Source organism: Marmota marmota, unplaced genomic scaffold (genome assembly GCF_001458135.2).
Source record: "Marmota marmota marmota unplaced genomic scaffold, marMar, whole genome shotgun sequence".
Lineage (NCBI taxonomy): Eukaryota > Metazoa > Chordata > Mammalia > Rodentia > Sciuridae > Marmota > Marmota marmota.
Genome location: NW_025999941.1, coordinates 10,754,999 through 10,773,640, shown reverse-complemented (window position 1 = coordinate 10,773,640; position 18,642 = coordinate 10,754,999). Strand labels below are relative to the sequence as shown.

At 39.1% G+C, this 18,642-nt stretch overlaps 1 protein-coding gene across 1 annotated transcript in view; it reads right to left on the bottom strand.

The window, feature by feature from the left end:
* Positions 1-444: 444 nt before the first annotated feature.
* The window catches only part of Pbrm1 (polybromo 1), an 86,249-nt gene continuing 68,051 nt past the window's right edge, over positions 445-18,642 (bottom strand). The window contains exons 24-30 of the mRNA XM_048801016.1: positions 15,699-15,914; positions 14,412-14,613; positions 10,978-11,142; positions 7,477-7,632; positions 4,598-4,668; positions 4,272-4,488; positions 445-3,298 (exon numbers count right to left, since the gene is read on the bottom strand). Coding sequence (XP_048656973.1) covers positions 3,126-3,298; positions 4,272-4,488; positions 4,598-4,668; positions 7,477-7,632; positions 10,978-11,142; positions 14,412-14,613; positions 15,699-15,914 — 1,200 coding nt within the window. The 3' untranslated portion in view covers positions 445-3,125. The remainder of the gene's footprint in view (positions 3,299-4,271; positions 4,489-4,597; positions 4,669-7,476; positions 7,633-10,977; positions 11,143-14,411; positions 14,614-15,698; positions 15,915-18,642) is intronic.

Here is an 18,642-nt window from a genome sequence, read left to right as displayed (position 1 = left end):
GTCATATTTTTAGAACTTACAAACATTTTAAAGATATACCTGGGCCACTTTTCTCTGCTGACCACAAACAAGCTGCTAATAGTGGACAGGCTTCCCTCACCTTCTTGCTCTCAGAAACGTGCTCTTCAATTTCAATCTGCATTTCTGCCCATCCTGAGGAGTGCTAGGAATTCCTTGACTGCCAGCCAAAGGGTATGACATGGTATGGGGCACTTCATGCTGCAGTCTGAATACATCTGGCATCTGTGGAAATGCAGCCTGAACCCTGAACCAGGGGGTTGCATAATGACTTGCACTTCCACTTGGGGAGTTTTCTTCCCTTCAATTGGCAGTCATATCCTCATCAGCATGAAATTGGGGCTTGCAGGATTGCTTTTCTTCAATCTGCTCAAAACTAACATGTGACACAGCTTTAACAGAACAACCAAACTTGGTTAATCCAAATCACTTTGCAAACTCCATTTTTATTTGGATTAAAAAGCTTTAAATGAACAAACATATGATACATACATGTTATAAGACTAGTAACCACTTAAACCTCAGATGATGATATGATACAGAAATTAGAATAAACCAAATTTTAATCAGGTCTGGAAAGGTTCAAGCTGAGAAGTTAATACCATCAATTTGGGGATTTTTACACAAGTAACTGTCCTCCCCTCAATTCTTCCTCATCGGAAGAGGAGGGTGAGTTAAAAAAAATCAATTAAAGGCCTTTTAAATCAGCTGACAAACATTCTATTTTAAATCTATAGGCCCCTCCCTCCAAATGAACAAAGTTCTTCTCCACAGGAACTTACATTTTAAAAACATTTAGGTCATTATACTTTCTAAGCCACATTACTACAGTTCCTAAAACTCATGGGAGAAAAGATGTACTGTTTACCTGTACTTTCTTATGTCAGGACTTTTTTATTTTTCTTTTCTGGAAGACGGTTCACCTCAAATCTTATATTCTAAATATTAACTGATATTCTCCAAGTTAGTACATAGAAAGACATGATTCTAAAATAAATATTTTATTTTATTTTTAAACTTAATTAGGGCCTGCCTATTGGCACCCTGGGCTGGCTCTGCACTGCCTTAAGGAGCTCCTAAGGTACTGGGAAGGAGCCTGGAGGAGGAGCGCTCTGCTTCTAAGTGCCCCTGTGGCCCACAGTGAAGAGTTTTTAGAAGTTCCCCCAAAAAGTCTCATCCAGACCTTAAAAAGGGAAATAAAATGAATGTATGAAATAAATAAATAATTTAACCAAAATTAAGTTTCAGGTTCTTTGGTGTAATTCAAGGATGTCTAAAAAGAAAAGAATCTGATTGCATTACACAGTCCATGATGATTCAATGGTTGAAATAACCAGGAATTGGAGATTTCTTTATCTGATTTAGTTTAACAATAAGGTACTGAAATACTACTGCAATACATTTTTTAAAATTCAAAATTATTTAAAATACTTGATGCAAACTGAGATCCAGTGGTTGACTAATGGCAATTAAATTACAAGGGCCTCCTTGTAATTATCTAGATACAACAGACTTTTTTCCATTCTATACTCTTTTGCCCTCATGATTTATTAAGTATGGTAATTAAACATCTGGGTATTGATTCAGAGCAGATTAAAAGGAAAAAAGTACCCTCTGCAAGTCACTCTCTCAACTTACAAACAGCAGTGTGGAAGCTTCACCTTGACAATGCAACCATCCTGTTACAATAAAGCAGGTTTCAGAAACACACCACCAAGTGAAGTAATGTTCCATGTTTGCAGTTTCCTACCATCTAAGCAGCATATGCTGCCTCCAAATGTTTATTCTAGGGCCATATAAGAAAGACAAGGTCACCAAACCCAAGTGTTTGGGATCCATAATGGTCTCTTTAGTGAGCATTTTTCTTAAATCATGATTCCCTTCTCCTATAATTCAAAAGCACAAGCTAAATTGAAAAACATATTTTAGGAAGAAATAAATTTCTGATTGAGAATTACAACCCTGAAACTTAGAAGAAAAAAAAAATGCCACAACTGATAATAAAGAAATAATGACTATGAAACATTTGCAAGTGCAGGTAATCTACCGTATGTCACAATTACGCTCATGACACAGCTCAGATCCAATTACACACTTCCTTCCTTATGTTAAGTGTTATGCTTAAAAATAAATCACCTCCATGCATACCTCTATGCTTTCCTCAAGATGAACTTTGAAGTTTTCAATGTAATAGATTTGAAATTTCAAACTCATCTAACATATATAGGCATAAGTTGTGAATTCATTAGAAACAGATCAAAAGTACCCTTAAACTTACCTGCCAAGACTAGATATAATTCAGGGCTATGAACATGTTCTGCAAAACCACTTGACACCATAGATGTCTAACTCGGCACAAGAAAAACTGCATTCCCTCCAGGAATTTGGGAGGCACACAGGCTGTGGGTGGACACACAACATTGACCACAGATATCTATAGTGAGCCTCTGAGTTAACAGAGCAAATGTGCCATGTCTCTCAAACACCCATAATCTAAACAACCTTTCAAAGAAAGCACTTCACTTTACCTGTAAGAAACAGCTTTTTGGGAAAGTGGCTTAAGATATTCAGGCACATGAAACATATACAAACACGCTACCCTCTCTAAGATGTAAACTAGGACCAACTTCACATTTCATTGTCAACTTAAACTAATCTGTAAACTCTTGTGTTTTTTTTTTCATTTTTTTCTTTTGTAAAAAAACAAAACAAAACAAAAAACCCCAAACGAAACAAAACAAAAACCCCCCAAAACCCCAAGCCAAGACAAAACCTTGGATGGTTTCAGTCCCATCGCAACAAGTAAAAAGATAAAACTCCAAGTCTACATATATAACCAATTATGAAACTGGTTTTAAACAAAGGAAACATATGCCAAAAAATCTTTGTGTATTTGATAAAGTCAACTTAATATAACAAAACCAAATTGAAATAGCTTATTAAAAGTGTCCTTATATAAAAATGGCCTTGTGATGTACAGTAAAATGCAATAAAAATCATCATCCTTTGTTCCTTCCCCCCACCCCCAGTAACTAAAATGGCTACTGTTCCACAACTCTTTATGCTTCTATAAAAAGAAAAACAAAAAACAAAACATAATGATGTTACTAAACGTTTTCTAGGTTGTACGCTTGGCGAATGTTGAGGGTGTCTCGAAGCATCAAATCCCGTAGACGCCAGAGGGCATCTGCCATGGTGGTGTGGGCCCCTTTACTTTTGAGCCAGTGAGAGGGGAGGCGGCTCTCCTGTTCTTTTGACAAATGGACATCACGTCTTCGAGCTGAAAATTAAAGTGTAAAGAAAACAGAAATTGGAATTTTAAGGTAACAAAAAGTCTCTTGGTTCTAAAGGCTAAAAGGCTGATGGTTTATTAAGCCACAAAACAAAAAATATTTTTTATTTTTTTGTACAAGGGAATGAACCCAGGGCATTTAACCACTGAGCCATCTCACCAGCCCCCCTTTCTCTTTAATTTTGAGACAGGGTCTTGCCAAGTTGCTTAGGGCCTTGCTGAGTTATTGAGGCTGGCTTTGTAATCCTCCTGTCTCAGCTTCCTGAGCCACTGGGATTATAGGCATATGCCACCATGCCTGGCCCACAAAACATTTAATATAAAAGTGCCTAAGAAGGTAAATATGTGAAGGGGAAATCATACCTTCTACTCTTAAATTATCAAATTTGGTTTAAAATAAAGAATAAGTAGAAACTGTATGTACTGAAAATACATTAAGTCTATTGAAGTAACTTACAGACTAATGGGAACATGTTTTTGATGTTTTTCTTTTAAAAAATCTGCCATCTACACTAATGCCTGAAAGATAATATACTTGAAAAGATAGTTGGGATGCTTATAAACAAAACTAAGCTTTGAAATTAGTTTAAAAACCCATTTTTAGAGTGTGGTGTCAATGTGTAAAAAGAAGTTCTAGGCCATTCTAAGACATATAATTTATTGTACAGGTGTAAGAAAAAGGGATGTCTGCTAGCTGGGCACAGTGGCAGACACCTGTAATCCCAGTGGCTTGAGAATCTAAGGCAGGAGACTTGCAAGTTCAACGCCAGCCTCAGCAACTTGGTGAGGCCCTGTCTCAAAGGGCTGGGGATGTGGTTCAGAAGCTAAGTGCCCTTGAGTTGAATCCTTGGTACTCCCCTATGCCCCCCCAAAAAGGTGGAGGGTGTTTGTTAAGAGCTAACAGTATCATGAGGAGGAAGAACACACTTTGCAAAGGCTTATTTAGAAGGACTCTCCTTACCTGCTAGAGTTTGGTCCCATTTGCTAATGCTATTGGACTCAGCACTGAGTCCTTCAATGTATTTCAGGTAGGCCTCGGAGTGAAGAAGTCGCTGGGTCTTCGGTGGGGGAGCCACAAACATGGGTGTTGTTGGCTGCTGTATAACAGGAGGTCCAGTTGGATGTGGGCCAGGATATGGAGGTGGTGCCTGCTGTCCTGGAGGCCCCAAAACTCCCACCTGAAAGAATATGTGACCACATGGTGAGACAAAAAGATACTCTGCATTGTTGAGAAGGAAGATGTCTAGAAATCTCTTGAGTCCTAGGAAAATCAAACTGGGGGCTCACCTGTTGTCCATATGGACTTCCACCTGGTGCTGGAGTCCCTACCATAGGGGCCACTCCTTGGTTCATCACACCTATAATTCAGAATGCAATGATACAATTAGAGGCTCTGGGTTGAGATGATGAAAAAAACTATTGTTTGATAAGAAATGATGTCATTTGATAATGCCAACCTATGCACCTCTGCCCTTGAGTGTGGATAGGAAACCTAAGTATCCAGAACAGGAGTCAAATAGAAAATCTGCATTCCTTGGTTTCTAGGTACCTAATGCACAATGCTAGTAGATCTTGTCAGATGTACATCCATTACTCATAGTTTAGAATTGATTTGAACACTGCATAAATTCTAGTATTTCAGTAAGTGAGTTATAGTCAGAATACACCTCTATTTTTAAGGTACATTTCTTGCGACAACTCATTATTCTCCAACTGCAGCCTGTGGAAATGGTATTGAAATCAGGCTCAGCAGTAAGCAAAGTGCTAACATAGGAGGGACATGATAGAAGAGGTTGTGGAAGTAGTTAACTGGGCTTTGTAGAGGTTGGAGGTGCTGCCTTGCTGTCTCCTTGCAGACCAGACCATCAGCATCTAGTTCTAACTGGAGTCACTAATGCTGGCAGATGAAACTTCCATGTGATAGAACAGTACTCTGAAAATGGATGATGTATTAGTGGAGTAGTCTTGCTGCTATTGCTTCAGATGCAAATGACAAAAGAACAAAGACTTCATGACCCTACTATATTTGTTCTGTCTCTGGTAATAATTAAACTTCCCTTGCTGAATGTTCACTAGTAATTGTTTGCTGACAATTGTTAACAATGAGATATCCTAAATTTAGTGTCTGAGGCTATTTTTATCTCAGGGTCATCTATTTACTATTCAGGTAAAATATAAAAATTGGCAAGGGACCCAGTTCATTAAAAACTAACAAACCACAACTAAAACCTTGTTAAGCTGTTTTTTAAGTCCTGCTGGCTATGTAGAAGGAACTAACTTCAAAATCTATAGTTCCTCTGGATTAAAAATGCTGGCACTTGATCAGGCAGAATCAACCCATTATTCTAAGGTTCAGAGTTGTTAAATGCCACTTCCAGGAAGTATAGGCATCCTCTTATATGTTAAGAGAAAAAAAAAATCAAGTAAAATCAAACTTCCATTTAAAAAGCAGGGATTTTTTATATTTCAAGTACTTAGAAGTGTACCTGGATCACCACAGTAGGATCCTGATGGTTATCTGTGAATGAATGAAGAGGCGGTGTTGGGTGAACTGCTGCTTCAGCAATATATTACTAGACCCGGCCCCTTCCCCAGGATACTCACCTACCTTAGACTCCACACATAAAGGGGCTCCCTAAGATGCCTACATCATTGCTTTGCAGGGCAGCACAAACAAATTAGCAAACCCCTCTTCTCCCTCTGTTTACAACTGCCATGCCAGGGGCAGCCAGTGACAATGTGAGCTGAGTGACCACAGGAATTCCCTGAATCCTGGGTTCCTAAAAGCCTGATTAGACATGTGCATGTACATACCAAGGGGGTTCTTTCCTGTCTCCCTCACTATAACCAGGGGTGTTGTGCTTCCTTCAAATGTGATTTAGAATCTGAAAGAGGGGATGGGAGAACAGGTATGCCCCACACCCACCAAAAGACAGCTCCTACCCAGGGCCTTAGACATGGCTTCCCATTGAGTACATACATCTAGAAGGGACCAACTCCAACATGGTCTCACTGACTCAGATACCCTGTGCCAAGGTGAGAGGGCAGAGAATTAAGGCCAAGTCCACCCACCACACGGTATACCTATTTTATGACTGACTCCTGCTGCCATAGCAATTCACGCAATAGGTCACCATTTCCAGAGAGAAACACCTACCTCCAAAAACATTTCCTCCTCTAGGAACATGTGGAAAAATACTTCAGTGGAGTTATGGCTGTTATCTAAGCAGTACTCACAAAGAGTGTGGCTGGAGGCTCCAGGTCAGGCCACCAGGTTTGTTAACCCAACACACTGCTGTATCTAACCTCTTCAGCATTGTTTGGACCCTGCAAAACTCTATGGTCTCTAGGTCCAAGACTGGTATAAGCAAACCTGATAAGTTTCCAACCACATTTTATCTGGGTTGGGCTCTTACCCGATTATCTTAGATAATGGAGCAAATACTATTCCAAGTTATCTAAAGGCCACATTCCTTCTAATAGATTATAGCCAAGAGTCAGTTCTTTTGCATATGATGGCAATTAATATGAGAAGCTACAATTTTCCTTTTTCTTTAAAATAATCAGCTTGCTAATTCATTATAAAGTGAAACTAAATGTAGCTACTTCTGGGCTCCATTTATATACTATACATGTAAGAACTTCTGCTGACAGACAAATCAGTGTTTACTAGGGTGGGCTAGGCTGTTCTTTAATAGCAGGGTTGTTTGATGAGGAGATGAAGTCTACACAGAAGACCATGTGAGGTAAGAATTGCACTAGATGAAAAAATGCATTCAGATGAAAAAAGCATTTTAATATGATCCTGAGCTAGCAATCTGGGAAACTTCATTCCCTGATCAGAGGGTGCAAGATTTCTAGGCTGGCTGGCTGGCTTTTTGGCATATGTTGTATTATTTGAGTATTTGTCCTGCCTCTTAGTCTGCTGAGTCTGGCTTTTGCCTTCTTGCACCCTGTGCTACTGTCAGGCAGCCAGGTCCACAAGGGCACAGGTGCTGTGCCACCTGCTTAACACGTTCTAGGCCCTGTTGCTGACAGCTCTGGGGTACTCAGTGAGGGAAGCCTGGCCATAGTGGGCAGCAGGTGTCTCCTGGAAGAACTGGCTGAGGGAGGAAAAAGAGAATACGAAGATGAGATTAATGAGTGAATGAGGATGAAGTTCTTACCCGGTGGTGGGATGCCCGGGAGGCCGGGCACACCTGGCGGAAGATGGTGGGGTGGAGGCCCCCCAGGGTGAAGTGGCTGCATGCTGCCCATGCTAACAAGGCCATCAACTGGGCCCTGCAAAGGTGGAAGGCCTGGCGGATAGCCACCCATCATGCCTTGAAGGACACAACAAATTTCAGACATGCATCATTAACATGCAACATGAGCTAAGTAATAACAACCCCCCACATGCACTATCAACGAATAAAGCACCCTTAGTACTGCATGATATAACAGTAATTAGTGCAATTATTTTGTTGCAATAATGAACAAAATAAAAAGCTACACATATGAAACCCCACATTTCTAGATGAATTAGTACTTAGTACATTATTGTTTGTAGTTATTTTCACTGGAATAAATATGCTATGTTTTCACTTAAATAATAATGAAGAGGAGTTCCAGTAACAGCCTTCCCAAAGTCCAAATTACTGCAAGCTGTTCAAGGAGAGTGACCAGTTCTGCTGACTGCAACTCTAATTGAACAGTACATACCCCATCATTCCACTCTGCCCACACTCATATGCCTATCATGGGTACCCATGAGGAGAAATCAGAATGGAGGGAAATGAAGTGCAGAGTCCTGATCAGAAAGCATGTTTCTCCAGCTTGGGGGCAAGAATTTTTCAAGGCTTTTACATCTACTCCTTCTCCCTTCTAGCCCCACCACTGCAGGTAAGAATGAATTGTGCTAGGGTTTGAGCTGGGGAACAGCTTCTAAGAGCCATCACAATTAATAATATTTCATCTTTAGATCTCAAAACTTGTTTAAAAAAAAAAAATCTAAATCCTCCCAAGCCAACCAAAGCTCGGGGGCACTCAGAAACCTACATGCAGAGGTACAGCTGGAGAATCAGGCTCTGCTGACATGAGAAAATGCCAATTGTCATCACTGTCTCCAAGCTCACAAATGTCGTCATATAAACCTTCAGTTAACAGGGAGCATTTTAATCAAGGTATAGAATTTCTGTTCACAGAGGCTTTTATTTCTTTATTTTCAGAGCATACCTTCACAGAACAAATATCTTCTGCTGGCTAGGGAAGAGTTGCAGCAAACAAGTATTTTTGGCAAAAAGGGTGAAAATAAAATATTTTCAAATGTCAAGGACTCCCTATCAAAAAACCCTTTAAGATCACATAGCATTTTTTTTAAACAAGAAAAACAACTTGACTTTTCTGGGATTTGTAATGATCATGATGAACAGAATTTTGAAAAGCTTCCCATGAAGTGCAGTCACTTGATCATATCTTCTTGCAAAGGGAGAGTTAAGGGACTAGTGCCAAGCCTAGTTTTTATTCAATACTCTTTGTAGAGGCACTCTGGGAAACAGTGGAAAACTCCAGATTCTGAGAATTTCTTTCTGACTTTTCCTTAGGAATTATTCTAAAGTATTTATTTATAAAAAGTTTAGTCTTTTAAAGCTATGACATCACTGAAAATCCTGAGATTGACTACCTTGTTTCCTTAGTCATATATAAAACTGAAAAACTTACAATTATACAAACCAATAAAACAAACTTAAAATAATATTTCTATACATGAAACAGGACGAGTTTCATTTGTTAAAGAGTTCAGAGAGTAAAAAGTACTTCTGAATAGACGCCATCATCTAAACATGAGGAGATCCAATGCTACCAAACTGCCTTTTAACCATACCACAAGGTATAGCTTTTAGGGATAAGTAGGTGAGAAATTTAAGAATGTTAGGAGGCTTTGCTTTCAATTACAAAAGCCCATCTGAACGCAGCCTTCACAGGCTGTGATTGAAGATTAAGAACTGAAAGACATGACAATTGTCTTCATTAAACTGTACTTTGGCATTTATTATCCCAGTCACATGTGTTCAAATGAGCTTCAATGCTTGTAAGCAAAGCTGGTTTCAGACACTGACAAGGCTAAGTCTCAGGCCCTAAGCAACCTGTAAACCCATGAAAAATCACCCTCTTAGCTTCAAAGTTCCCACTGTGGACCAAAGACTGCTTACCATCCAGAATGCTTGCCCTTCACTCCCAACACCCAGAAATCTGGGCAGCACACCCTTAATAATGGAGTCGGGGCTTTCTAGAGGGACCAAGGTTCTCACCCACAGAGCTCTATGATGTTATTCCCTAACAGGGAGCTAAAATGCTGCAGCTGCTGTTTTTTTAAATGTTTTGAGCTGTTTGTATTCATTTTGTAAATATGTCCCTGGGTTTTGTAGTCAAGGGCACAGTGCCACAATATCACATCAAATAGAACAAAACAGGATGTCAATGAGGGAATTCTAACTTCCAAAGTCCCCATGTTCAAGGCCTGATTTATAAAAACTTCTGGAACCCCATTAACCAAAATGGGCCATGGAATAGAGCAGGCGATTATGAGATTTGTTAGATCAACATCAGTTACACTGAAAGTACTGACAGCCATGATTCAGATGTGCTTTGGCGAGTGCAACTGCTGAGTTCAGCGACAGCGCATTTGAGAATTTGCCATCACAAAAGTTAGGAGCAACAATGGAAAAGTTATCCTATGCTACTCTTCCTTAAAAAGCAAAAACAACAACAACAAAAAAAACAAAAATAAAGCAAAACAAAAACAGCATCTCAATGAACCTGCCTTGAACAACACTGTCTTGGGCTCCCTAAGAGTTCAGACTACTTGAGAAGAAACACAGGTGGCACATACAGATCTCACCAGACTTGGAGAGATCACAAAGGAGGGGCCCGAGAGGTGGTCTACAGGCTTCTCATTGGAGACATGTCAGACAAAGATATTCAATCAAGAATAGTCAGATTTGCTAAGGCTACCAGAACCAAAGACAACACACACAAGCAAACCACATTCACCATTTTCTTTTTGCTTTTGGTTTAAATATGTGACTGGGATACTAACAGAAAATGCAGTTTAATGTAATTAAATAGAAAAGCATTACAGAGTGGGCACAATGAATTGAATAAGGACTTTGTATTCTATTTAGCAGTCATGCACATTGGTGACCAAGAAAGGATTTACAATTCATTGTCAAAAATCCTTTTAAATGGTCAGCCTTTAAAGCATGGCTGCAGCAGAACAACTCGAACTGAATACTGGCATGAGACAGAATACCAACACAACCTAAAGACTGGCTTTGTGTTTTCTCTTGGGAGTTCTCTAGAATATAACTTAGGGTCTATTTATATTTTCTACTGTAGTGTTCTATCAAGAACAGTCTAGGGTGAGAATATCACCAGACCATGCCCACAGCCAGGGAAGAGCTGCTCCCTACTAGGTCCCAGGGGTGGGCCCAGGGCCCATTTCTGGGGCAAAGGGAAAGCATTGCCCATATGGGAAAGGCAATACAGGACAACATGGATGATTTCAAACTTTGAATCTGTCATGAGAAAAGGCTACAGACTGCGGCCTACTCCTCTTGGAGAAAAAAAAAAAAAATGAAGGAATTTCTTAAAGTGGAAAAAAAAATGGTCTTAGCTCCTGTTTTTACCTGCAACAGGTGTCAACTGCTGATTGAGCATCCCCATTGGTGTTGGTGGTGGCACCACCCCCATGAGAGCCCCCACAGGGGTGCCTGCTCGGGGAGAAGCACTCGGCTGTTGTTGCTGTGCTGCTCGCTCTCTCTCCTGCTGCTCAGCAACTTTAGCTGCCCGCTCTGTAAAGGCATTTCAGATTTTCAATTCTGTTTTTAACCCAGGAATTCAAAATACCATCCATTGCATTCAACAGGACTAGTAAAAACACAGGCAACAGTTCTGTCTCAATGGAAGGAACAGTAGATGACTAGTCTCAACACAGGAGGAGTCGGGCCGATTTCACTTGGTAACCTAGAATCCAGCTTTCCTATCCCATCTTGAGAACTGGTCTGCAAAGATTTCAAGAATGTTAAGACTGCAACACACATTCAGAAAGCACAGATTTTATTTAAACACATCACCAGCGTAACCACCGTGGTTAATCTCACGAGGCACCCTGAAGATGAGAAGCGCTACCATTATTCTAGTATTAATAGCATTACAGATTATTTATAATTTCAACATGAAGCAATTCCATGGCCCATTATAATTTTTGGCACAATTGTTACTTACTATATTTTCCTGATTCCATTTTACTCAATTTTACTGAGATTGAGGACTCTTTATCATTAGTATCATAGGTTTAGCAGCTGAAGAAAATTAACTCTGTAAGGGAAAAGTAGCTTACTGCCTGTTTTAGGGAAAGTAAACAGCTAATTTCTATATTCTAATGAACCAAAGAGGTCACACTTAATAAATCCCAGGGAGAAAAAAATGTATGATACTCCAGGCTACAATAATCAGAAGCAGGTAATTAATATATAAATGTACGTAGCAATGGACGATGTTCTAAAAGAATCAGGTTTCCTGAAGCTGAGTAGTTCAAAGCTGACCATAAATCATCCTAAATCAACAAGAATTACAGAATCCACAATGCAAGAGAAGTATTTGCCTGTGGTATTTCTGGGCTGGACTGTTACCTGTCCCCCTATCCCCCACTTCTCTGCATCTCCAGAGCCAGCAAACCCAACAGTCATGTTCCTAGCCTAACAGGCTGGATCCTTCCTGGAGAAGTAGTCCCAAAGTTCCCACCACACTCAGTTTATTCTGTTTCACCATTCATAAATAGCAAATGCTCCCCACTCTTCAGATGGTCAAATGGAGGATGGGAGACAGGTAGTCACTTGTTCAAGGATACAGAGAACCAACAAACCATGACCCCCACTCCTGATAATCACAGTCAACTGCCACACACTATTACTCCAAAACATGGAATTCAAAAGGATACCACTGATCTGAGGAGGGGAAAAGAGCTCAAGGTCATACGGCTTTAAAGAGAAATTGAGAAGCAACAGCTCCAGTTTTCCTTTAGGGTAAAGAATGGGAAAGTCAAGCAAGTCAAAGGCTGCTGGCTGAGACAAGAGTTGCCTACAGAGACTTATTACCACTCACTGACACTCCCAATTTCACACACCCTCCGCAAACTGAGAACACCATCATGAGGTTGAGAACACCAGCATGAGGTTGATAAAGGCCATTTGAACAACCTATTTCCTTGAACTAGCAATAAAAAAAACCATTGATGATCTACACCTCCATGTTAAATTCTAGTATTTTCATTATACAAAGGACATGGTAAAATGGGAGAGCAAAATAAATAAACAACCAAACAAGCAAATAAATAAATAAATAAAAATTTAAAAAGTTTGAAAAACAAATCCAGGCCTGAGCATCAAATATTGTGACTATCTGTTGGATCTCTGTGGGAGAAGTTCATTTGGGATGTCCTGGAAAAAAAAGAATCATTACAACTAAGCCAGTCAAACTCCTAACTCTGGGTTTTGAGTTCATTGGGTGGGGAGTCCAAAAGTTCAGAGTCTTAGGTAAGACTCATAGTCACATAACTCATCTGCACTAGGTTCTTCCTAAACTTGAGATCCCTATTTGAGTGTAAGAGAACTTTCTAAAATCCATCAATCTCTCCCTCCCTGCACCAGTGTTTCTACCTTTACATTATCTCCACATCTTATTCACACCTAAGTAACCAGTCACTCAGTCCTGGCTTTATTTGCCTTGGAACTGGTTTTACATCCATATTAGCTTAATTTCCAACACTCCTTCATCTTAGTGATGTATTTGGTCTTGATTTGTACTAAGGCAGAAATATCAAAGTTCTAGATTCTTACAGAACTCACTAGGATTTAAAGAATAGTTCTTCAGGATATTAATAGGTAGGTACACAAATTCCTGGTCAAATTTCAGAAAATGCCAGATAATAAAAAACAGGATCTTTAGAGACTAACTTAGGAAAATGGTCTTAGAGACTAACTAGGAAAATGCACTTTAAGTTTCGAAGATAAAGAGCTTGGAATGTTGCTCAAATTGGTTTTGCCACAAAATGCTTTCTGATTATCTTGCAGGATTAGGCTTCTGCAGAAGATCCTTAAAGAAGCCTGCCAGTTAATTTTATAATAATCAATTGTCACAAACGAAAGGAACAAAACTTTTTTAAAGAGTTTCTTTGAAGATTCATAAACTTCAATAAAGAGGGCAGCCTTAACAATTAATTTATATTTGCTGGAGTTAGCCAAAAAGACTAATGTTTGATCATTACAAGAGGATGGCTCTAAACTATCAAAATTCTATATAAAATTCTAAATGGAAAAAAATATAGCTCAAAGGTACAAAGTCCTGCCTAACCTAATGTTTAGTATTAATTTCTTTATCAAAGCCATGCCTAATATTAAAAACAATATTAATAACAAAACATCCAAAACACCAAAAATCTCTCAAATATTTGTTCCTAATGACTAAGAACCACCAAATCCTTGAATGATACATAGCTCATGGCTCAAAGTGATATAATTAGAGTAAAAAGAAAATAAAGGCAGTGGAACTCAAAGAGATCCCAAATGCCTTAACGATAGCTATGAATACAGCACAGGTCACAAGTTGCCTAGCAAATTAAGTGCTTCAGTCAAGCCTTAGCAGAGAGTTTAAACATATCAAGAAACAGAAGATCACTTATTTCAAAAGTCCCCTTTTGGATAAATTTTAATCAAAATTATATTTAACATCATCATACAGTCATTCCCCAGCTCAACATATGTTGGGTGCTTACAGAGCTCAATGAAAGAAAATCATGCAATTTTTAACAGTAAAAATATTTTTTTTGAGAAATTTGGGGAGGGGACAATACTAGGATCAGAGGCCAAGTCAGGGGCAGCAATCTGCCTAGTCAGAACAAGACTGGCATCTGTTCTGCTGGTTATCATCAGGAACAGTCCCCAATACAAGGTTCATGTGTGTGTGGCAAGAACAAGAGAGTAAAACCTGTCTATGCACGTGCATTCCTGAAAACACCCCCTTGCTTCAAAGGCTGAGACAGTTGTGCCTAGTCCCTATTTACCTTCATATTCTGCTTTCTTGGCTGTCTCAAGGTTTCTCCACTCTGTCCCCACCAGTCGGCTGAGCTCCCCAAAAGAGTAGTCTGGGTGCTGGGCCTTAATCACAGCTCTCATCTCACTGCTGAACAGGATGTAGCCACTCATGTTGATTTTCCGTTTGGAGCCTTCCTTCTTTGCACTGCCTTTGGCAGACTTTGGGGTAGACTGTAAGATAGAAAACTCTTATAGTGCATCAGAACATTGCATTTAATTAACCGCTCAGAGTTTCTGGAAGCCAGGAACATGTGATCCAAAAGTTACTGTTTTATAGCACAGTTTGTAGCTGGCCATTTTCTTGGTCAAAACATACCTCTTTCTTGCCTCTTACCATGTAAGAAATAAATCAAAGTTTCACTGAATTCCATGACTGCAATCTCTAATGATGACCTCATAATTAAGCTTGAGAAAATTCTGAATGAGAAAAAAATACCAACAGGAATCACCTCAGCCAAAGATGAGGTTCTAAGGAGGGAGAGATTTAAAAGATTTGGGCAGTGGGCTAGGCACAGTGGCATATGCCTGTAATCCCAGCTCCTCCAGAGGCCAAGGCAGGAAGATCAAGGGTTCCAGGCCAGTCTGGGCAACGCAGTGAGACCCTATATTAAATAAAACTGAAAAAGGGCTGAGCATGTATCACAGTGGTAGCATCTTTGCCTAGTGCATGAGTCTCTGAGTTCAATTCCCAGAACTGTAAACAAACAAAACCCAAAAGAATAAGAACAATGAAAGCTTAAGAGTAACAGGATGATACCATTCCTTTACTGCTTTTCTTTAATAGAAAGCAAGGAGAGCCTTCTAATTAAACTTGCCATTAAACAAGTTAAATAAAACTCAAGAAGATTTAAATTATTAACAGCTTAATCACATGATAAATACAAATGTTCTGTCAATTAAAAATAAAATATATAAACAATTAAATACAAGGCATTGATAAAGAAAAAAATCTGGGGCTGGGGTTGTGGCTCAGCGGTAGAGTGCTCGCCTAGCACATGTGAGGCCCTGGGTTCGGTCCTCAGCACCACATAAAAATAAATAAAATAAAGGTATTGTGTTTGACTACTTCTAATAAACAAAACAAACAAATAAACAAATAAAAGAAAAAAAAATCTCCCCCCCCCCCCCCCCCGCCCCCGTAGAATTCTAGGTAGAGGTTCATATATGGAAGGGCTGGATGTCTCCTTAATTTGGTTTGTGCCAGCTGCAAACCAAACTTGAGAACAAGACAAGTAAAAGGAATGTGTCACCTTTACCTGTGGGGGTGTGTAGGGCATGAGGTCCAGTTCACTGGACAGGGGAGTCTGAAGCTGAGGTAGAGAAGGAGGTTCAATGACCTCACTATCTTCTTCTCCCATCTCTTCAACATCCTCATCTCCACCTTCTAACTCAGCAAATTTAGCTTCTAGCAATTGGATCTTCTTTTCCAACAAAGGTGAGGGCTCTTTCTGAGGAACAATTGGTTTTCTGAAAGAAGTGACATTAAAAAAAATAAAACAGTCAGGTGGGCACAGTGATGCTCACCTATAATCACAGCTACTCAGGAGGCCAGGCAGGAAGATTTTAAGTTTGAGGCCAGCCTGGGCAAGACTCTGACTCAAAATAAAAAATAAAACAGGCTAAGTATATGGTTCAGTATAGGGTGTCCCTGAGTTTGATCTCTAGTACTTCAATCAATCAATTTTTAATAAGTAAGTCACTTATTGTGACTTGTGCAATCTGCAGTGTATACTTTAAAGGCAGTAAAGGAATTTAATAGGCATTTATGAAGTCACTTCTACTTAGAAAAGCTTGTTTTTGAAGGATCCCATGGAACACCCACAGAAGCATTTTGCTCAAAGTCAGAACCAGTTTTCTATACATGGCAGAAAAAGTTCTCATAATCTGTGGAATGGAGCACTCTCCTCAGAGAGCATATGAAGCAACTACTTCTGTCTTCATTTTATAAATACTGGCAGCTACAAGGACACTGTTAGAGCAGTTAATGGGTCCTAGCAGATTATAAAGCTTTTCTTTTCATATTTAACTGAATTAATATTTTCTATTTGAAATGTATACTGCTCTAGTTTAAGACCAAATTTTAAGAAACTCAAAACACTGGGCTATACTATTTTGATATGAATTAAGTTTTTTCTTTTTTTTTTTTTAGTTGTAGTTGGACACAATACCTTTGTTTTTATTTATTTATTTTTATGTGGTGCTGAGGATCAAACCCAGCACCTCACACTTGCTAGGCAAGTGCTCTACTGCTTAGCCACAATCCCAGCCCCTGAAATATTCTTTTTCCCTTAGTTTTTTAAGATCTACCAGGCTGGGAATGGTGGCAGATTCCTGTAATCCCACCGGCTCAGGAGGCNAATCCTTGAGCCACATCCCCAGCCCTATTTTGTGTTTTATTTAGAGACAGGGTCTAAATAAATTAGTACCTTGCTTTTGCTGAGGCTGGCTTTGAACTTGTGATCCTCCTACCTCAGGCTTCCAAGCTGTAATTTTTAAAAAATGTAGCTGGACACAACACATGGTACTTATTTTTATGTGGTGCTGAGGATCGGACCCAGTGCCTCACCCATGCTAGGCAAGCACTCTATCACTGAGCCACAACCCCAGCCCCTAAGCTGTAATTTTTAATTAATACATTCATACTGAGATATGAGTAGGTGGGCTTTTGGGAAAAGAAAAAGAACAAGAACGCCTTAGTATGGAGACTTGGATCTATGAGTATGACCAGTCATACTTGTCCCTTCAGTCAGATGAACGAAACCTCCAGTTTATGCTTAGGCCAACAAGAACAAATACAAAATTAATTTAAATGTCACGAGATTCAAAGACTTACACAATATGCCTATAAATTATTTATGGCTTGATTACATAATAACAGAGAAACATTCTGATCTCCAAATAGCAAATGATTGTCATAGGCCTTAATTTTCAAAAGAGTTTTGTCTGAGAACCTCCATGCTTGTTCCCAGAAAAATTATATATATATATATTATTGGAGAGCTTGACTCAGGATGTAGCATTCATCTCTGAGAAGTGAGGGGCACCCTACTCTGGAATGTGTACACCTCTGATGTTCTTATATAAATTTCTGTGCCTTGCTTTTAGTGCATCCTGGAATTTTTTTCAGTAACAAAATTAAGAACCACCCAGACTGAGCTGAGGTCTCTTTCCAATGACAACATGACACAAAATTATTAATTGTTTTCTTGGGGTACTACACACAGAGAGTAGAACTGACAGTCTACAAATAAACCCATACAATTGGGTTTTTTTGGCAACTCATTTTCAACAAAGATGCCAAAGACAATTCAATGGGGGGGAAAGAATAATTTCTTCAATAGATGGTTCTGAGACAACTGGATTTCCACATGCTAAAAATGAAGTTGGAGTCTTATATCAAGCCACATACAAAAATTAATTCAGAATCAAAGACATGAATGTGAGACCTACAACTACAAAACTCTTAGAAGAAAACCTAGATGTAAATCTTTATGACATTTGATTAGGCAATAATTTCTCAGATGTGACACTGAAATAGCACCAGAAACTATAGAAAATGAAGGATAAACTAGACTTCACAAAATTAAAAACTTTTGTTTTCTATAGGATACTATTAAGAAAGTGAAAAGACAACCTATACAACAAAATATATGTGAATCATATATCTAGTAAAAGGCTACCGACTGGGGTTGTGCCTCAGCACTTGCCTAGCACACGTGAGGCCCTGGGTTCGATCCTCAGTATCACACAAAAATAAATAAAATAAAGGTATTGTGTCTAACGACAATTAAAAAGTAAATATTAAAAGAAAAGGCTAGCACCAGAATATAAAGAACTCCTACAACTTAACAATTAGAAGACCAATAACCCAATTAAAAAATGAGCAAAGGATCTCAACAGACATTTCTCCAAAAAAGATATACTGAGTGGTAGACAAGTACATTAAGTAATGTTCAACATCATTAATCATTAGGGAAATGCAAATCAAAACCACAGTGAGCTGGGCACAAGAGCTCATGCCTATAATTCCAGCAACTGAGGAGGCTAGGGAAGGAGGATTATAAGTTTGAGGTCAGCTTGAGCAACTTAGGAAGATCCAAGCAACTTAGCAAGACCTTATCTCAAAAAGACTTGGGGATGTAGCCCATTGGTAAAAGCAACTCTGGGTTTAATCCCTAGTACCAAAAAAAAAAAAAAAAA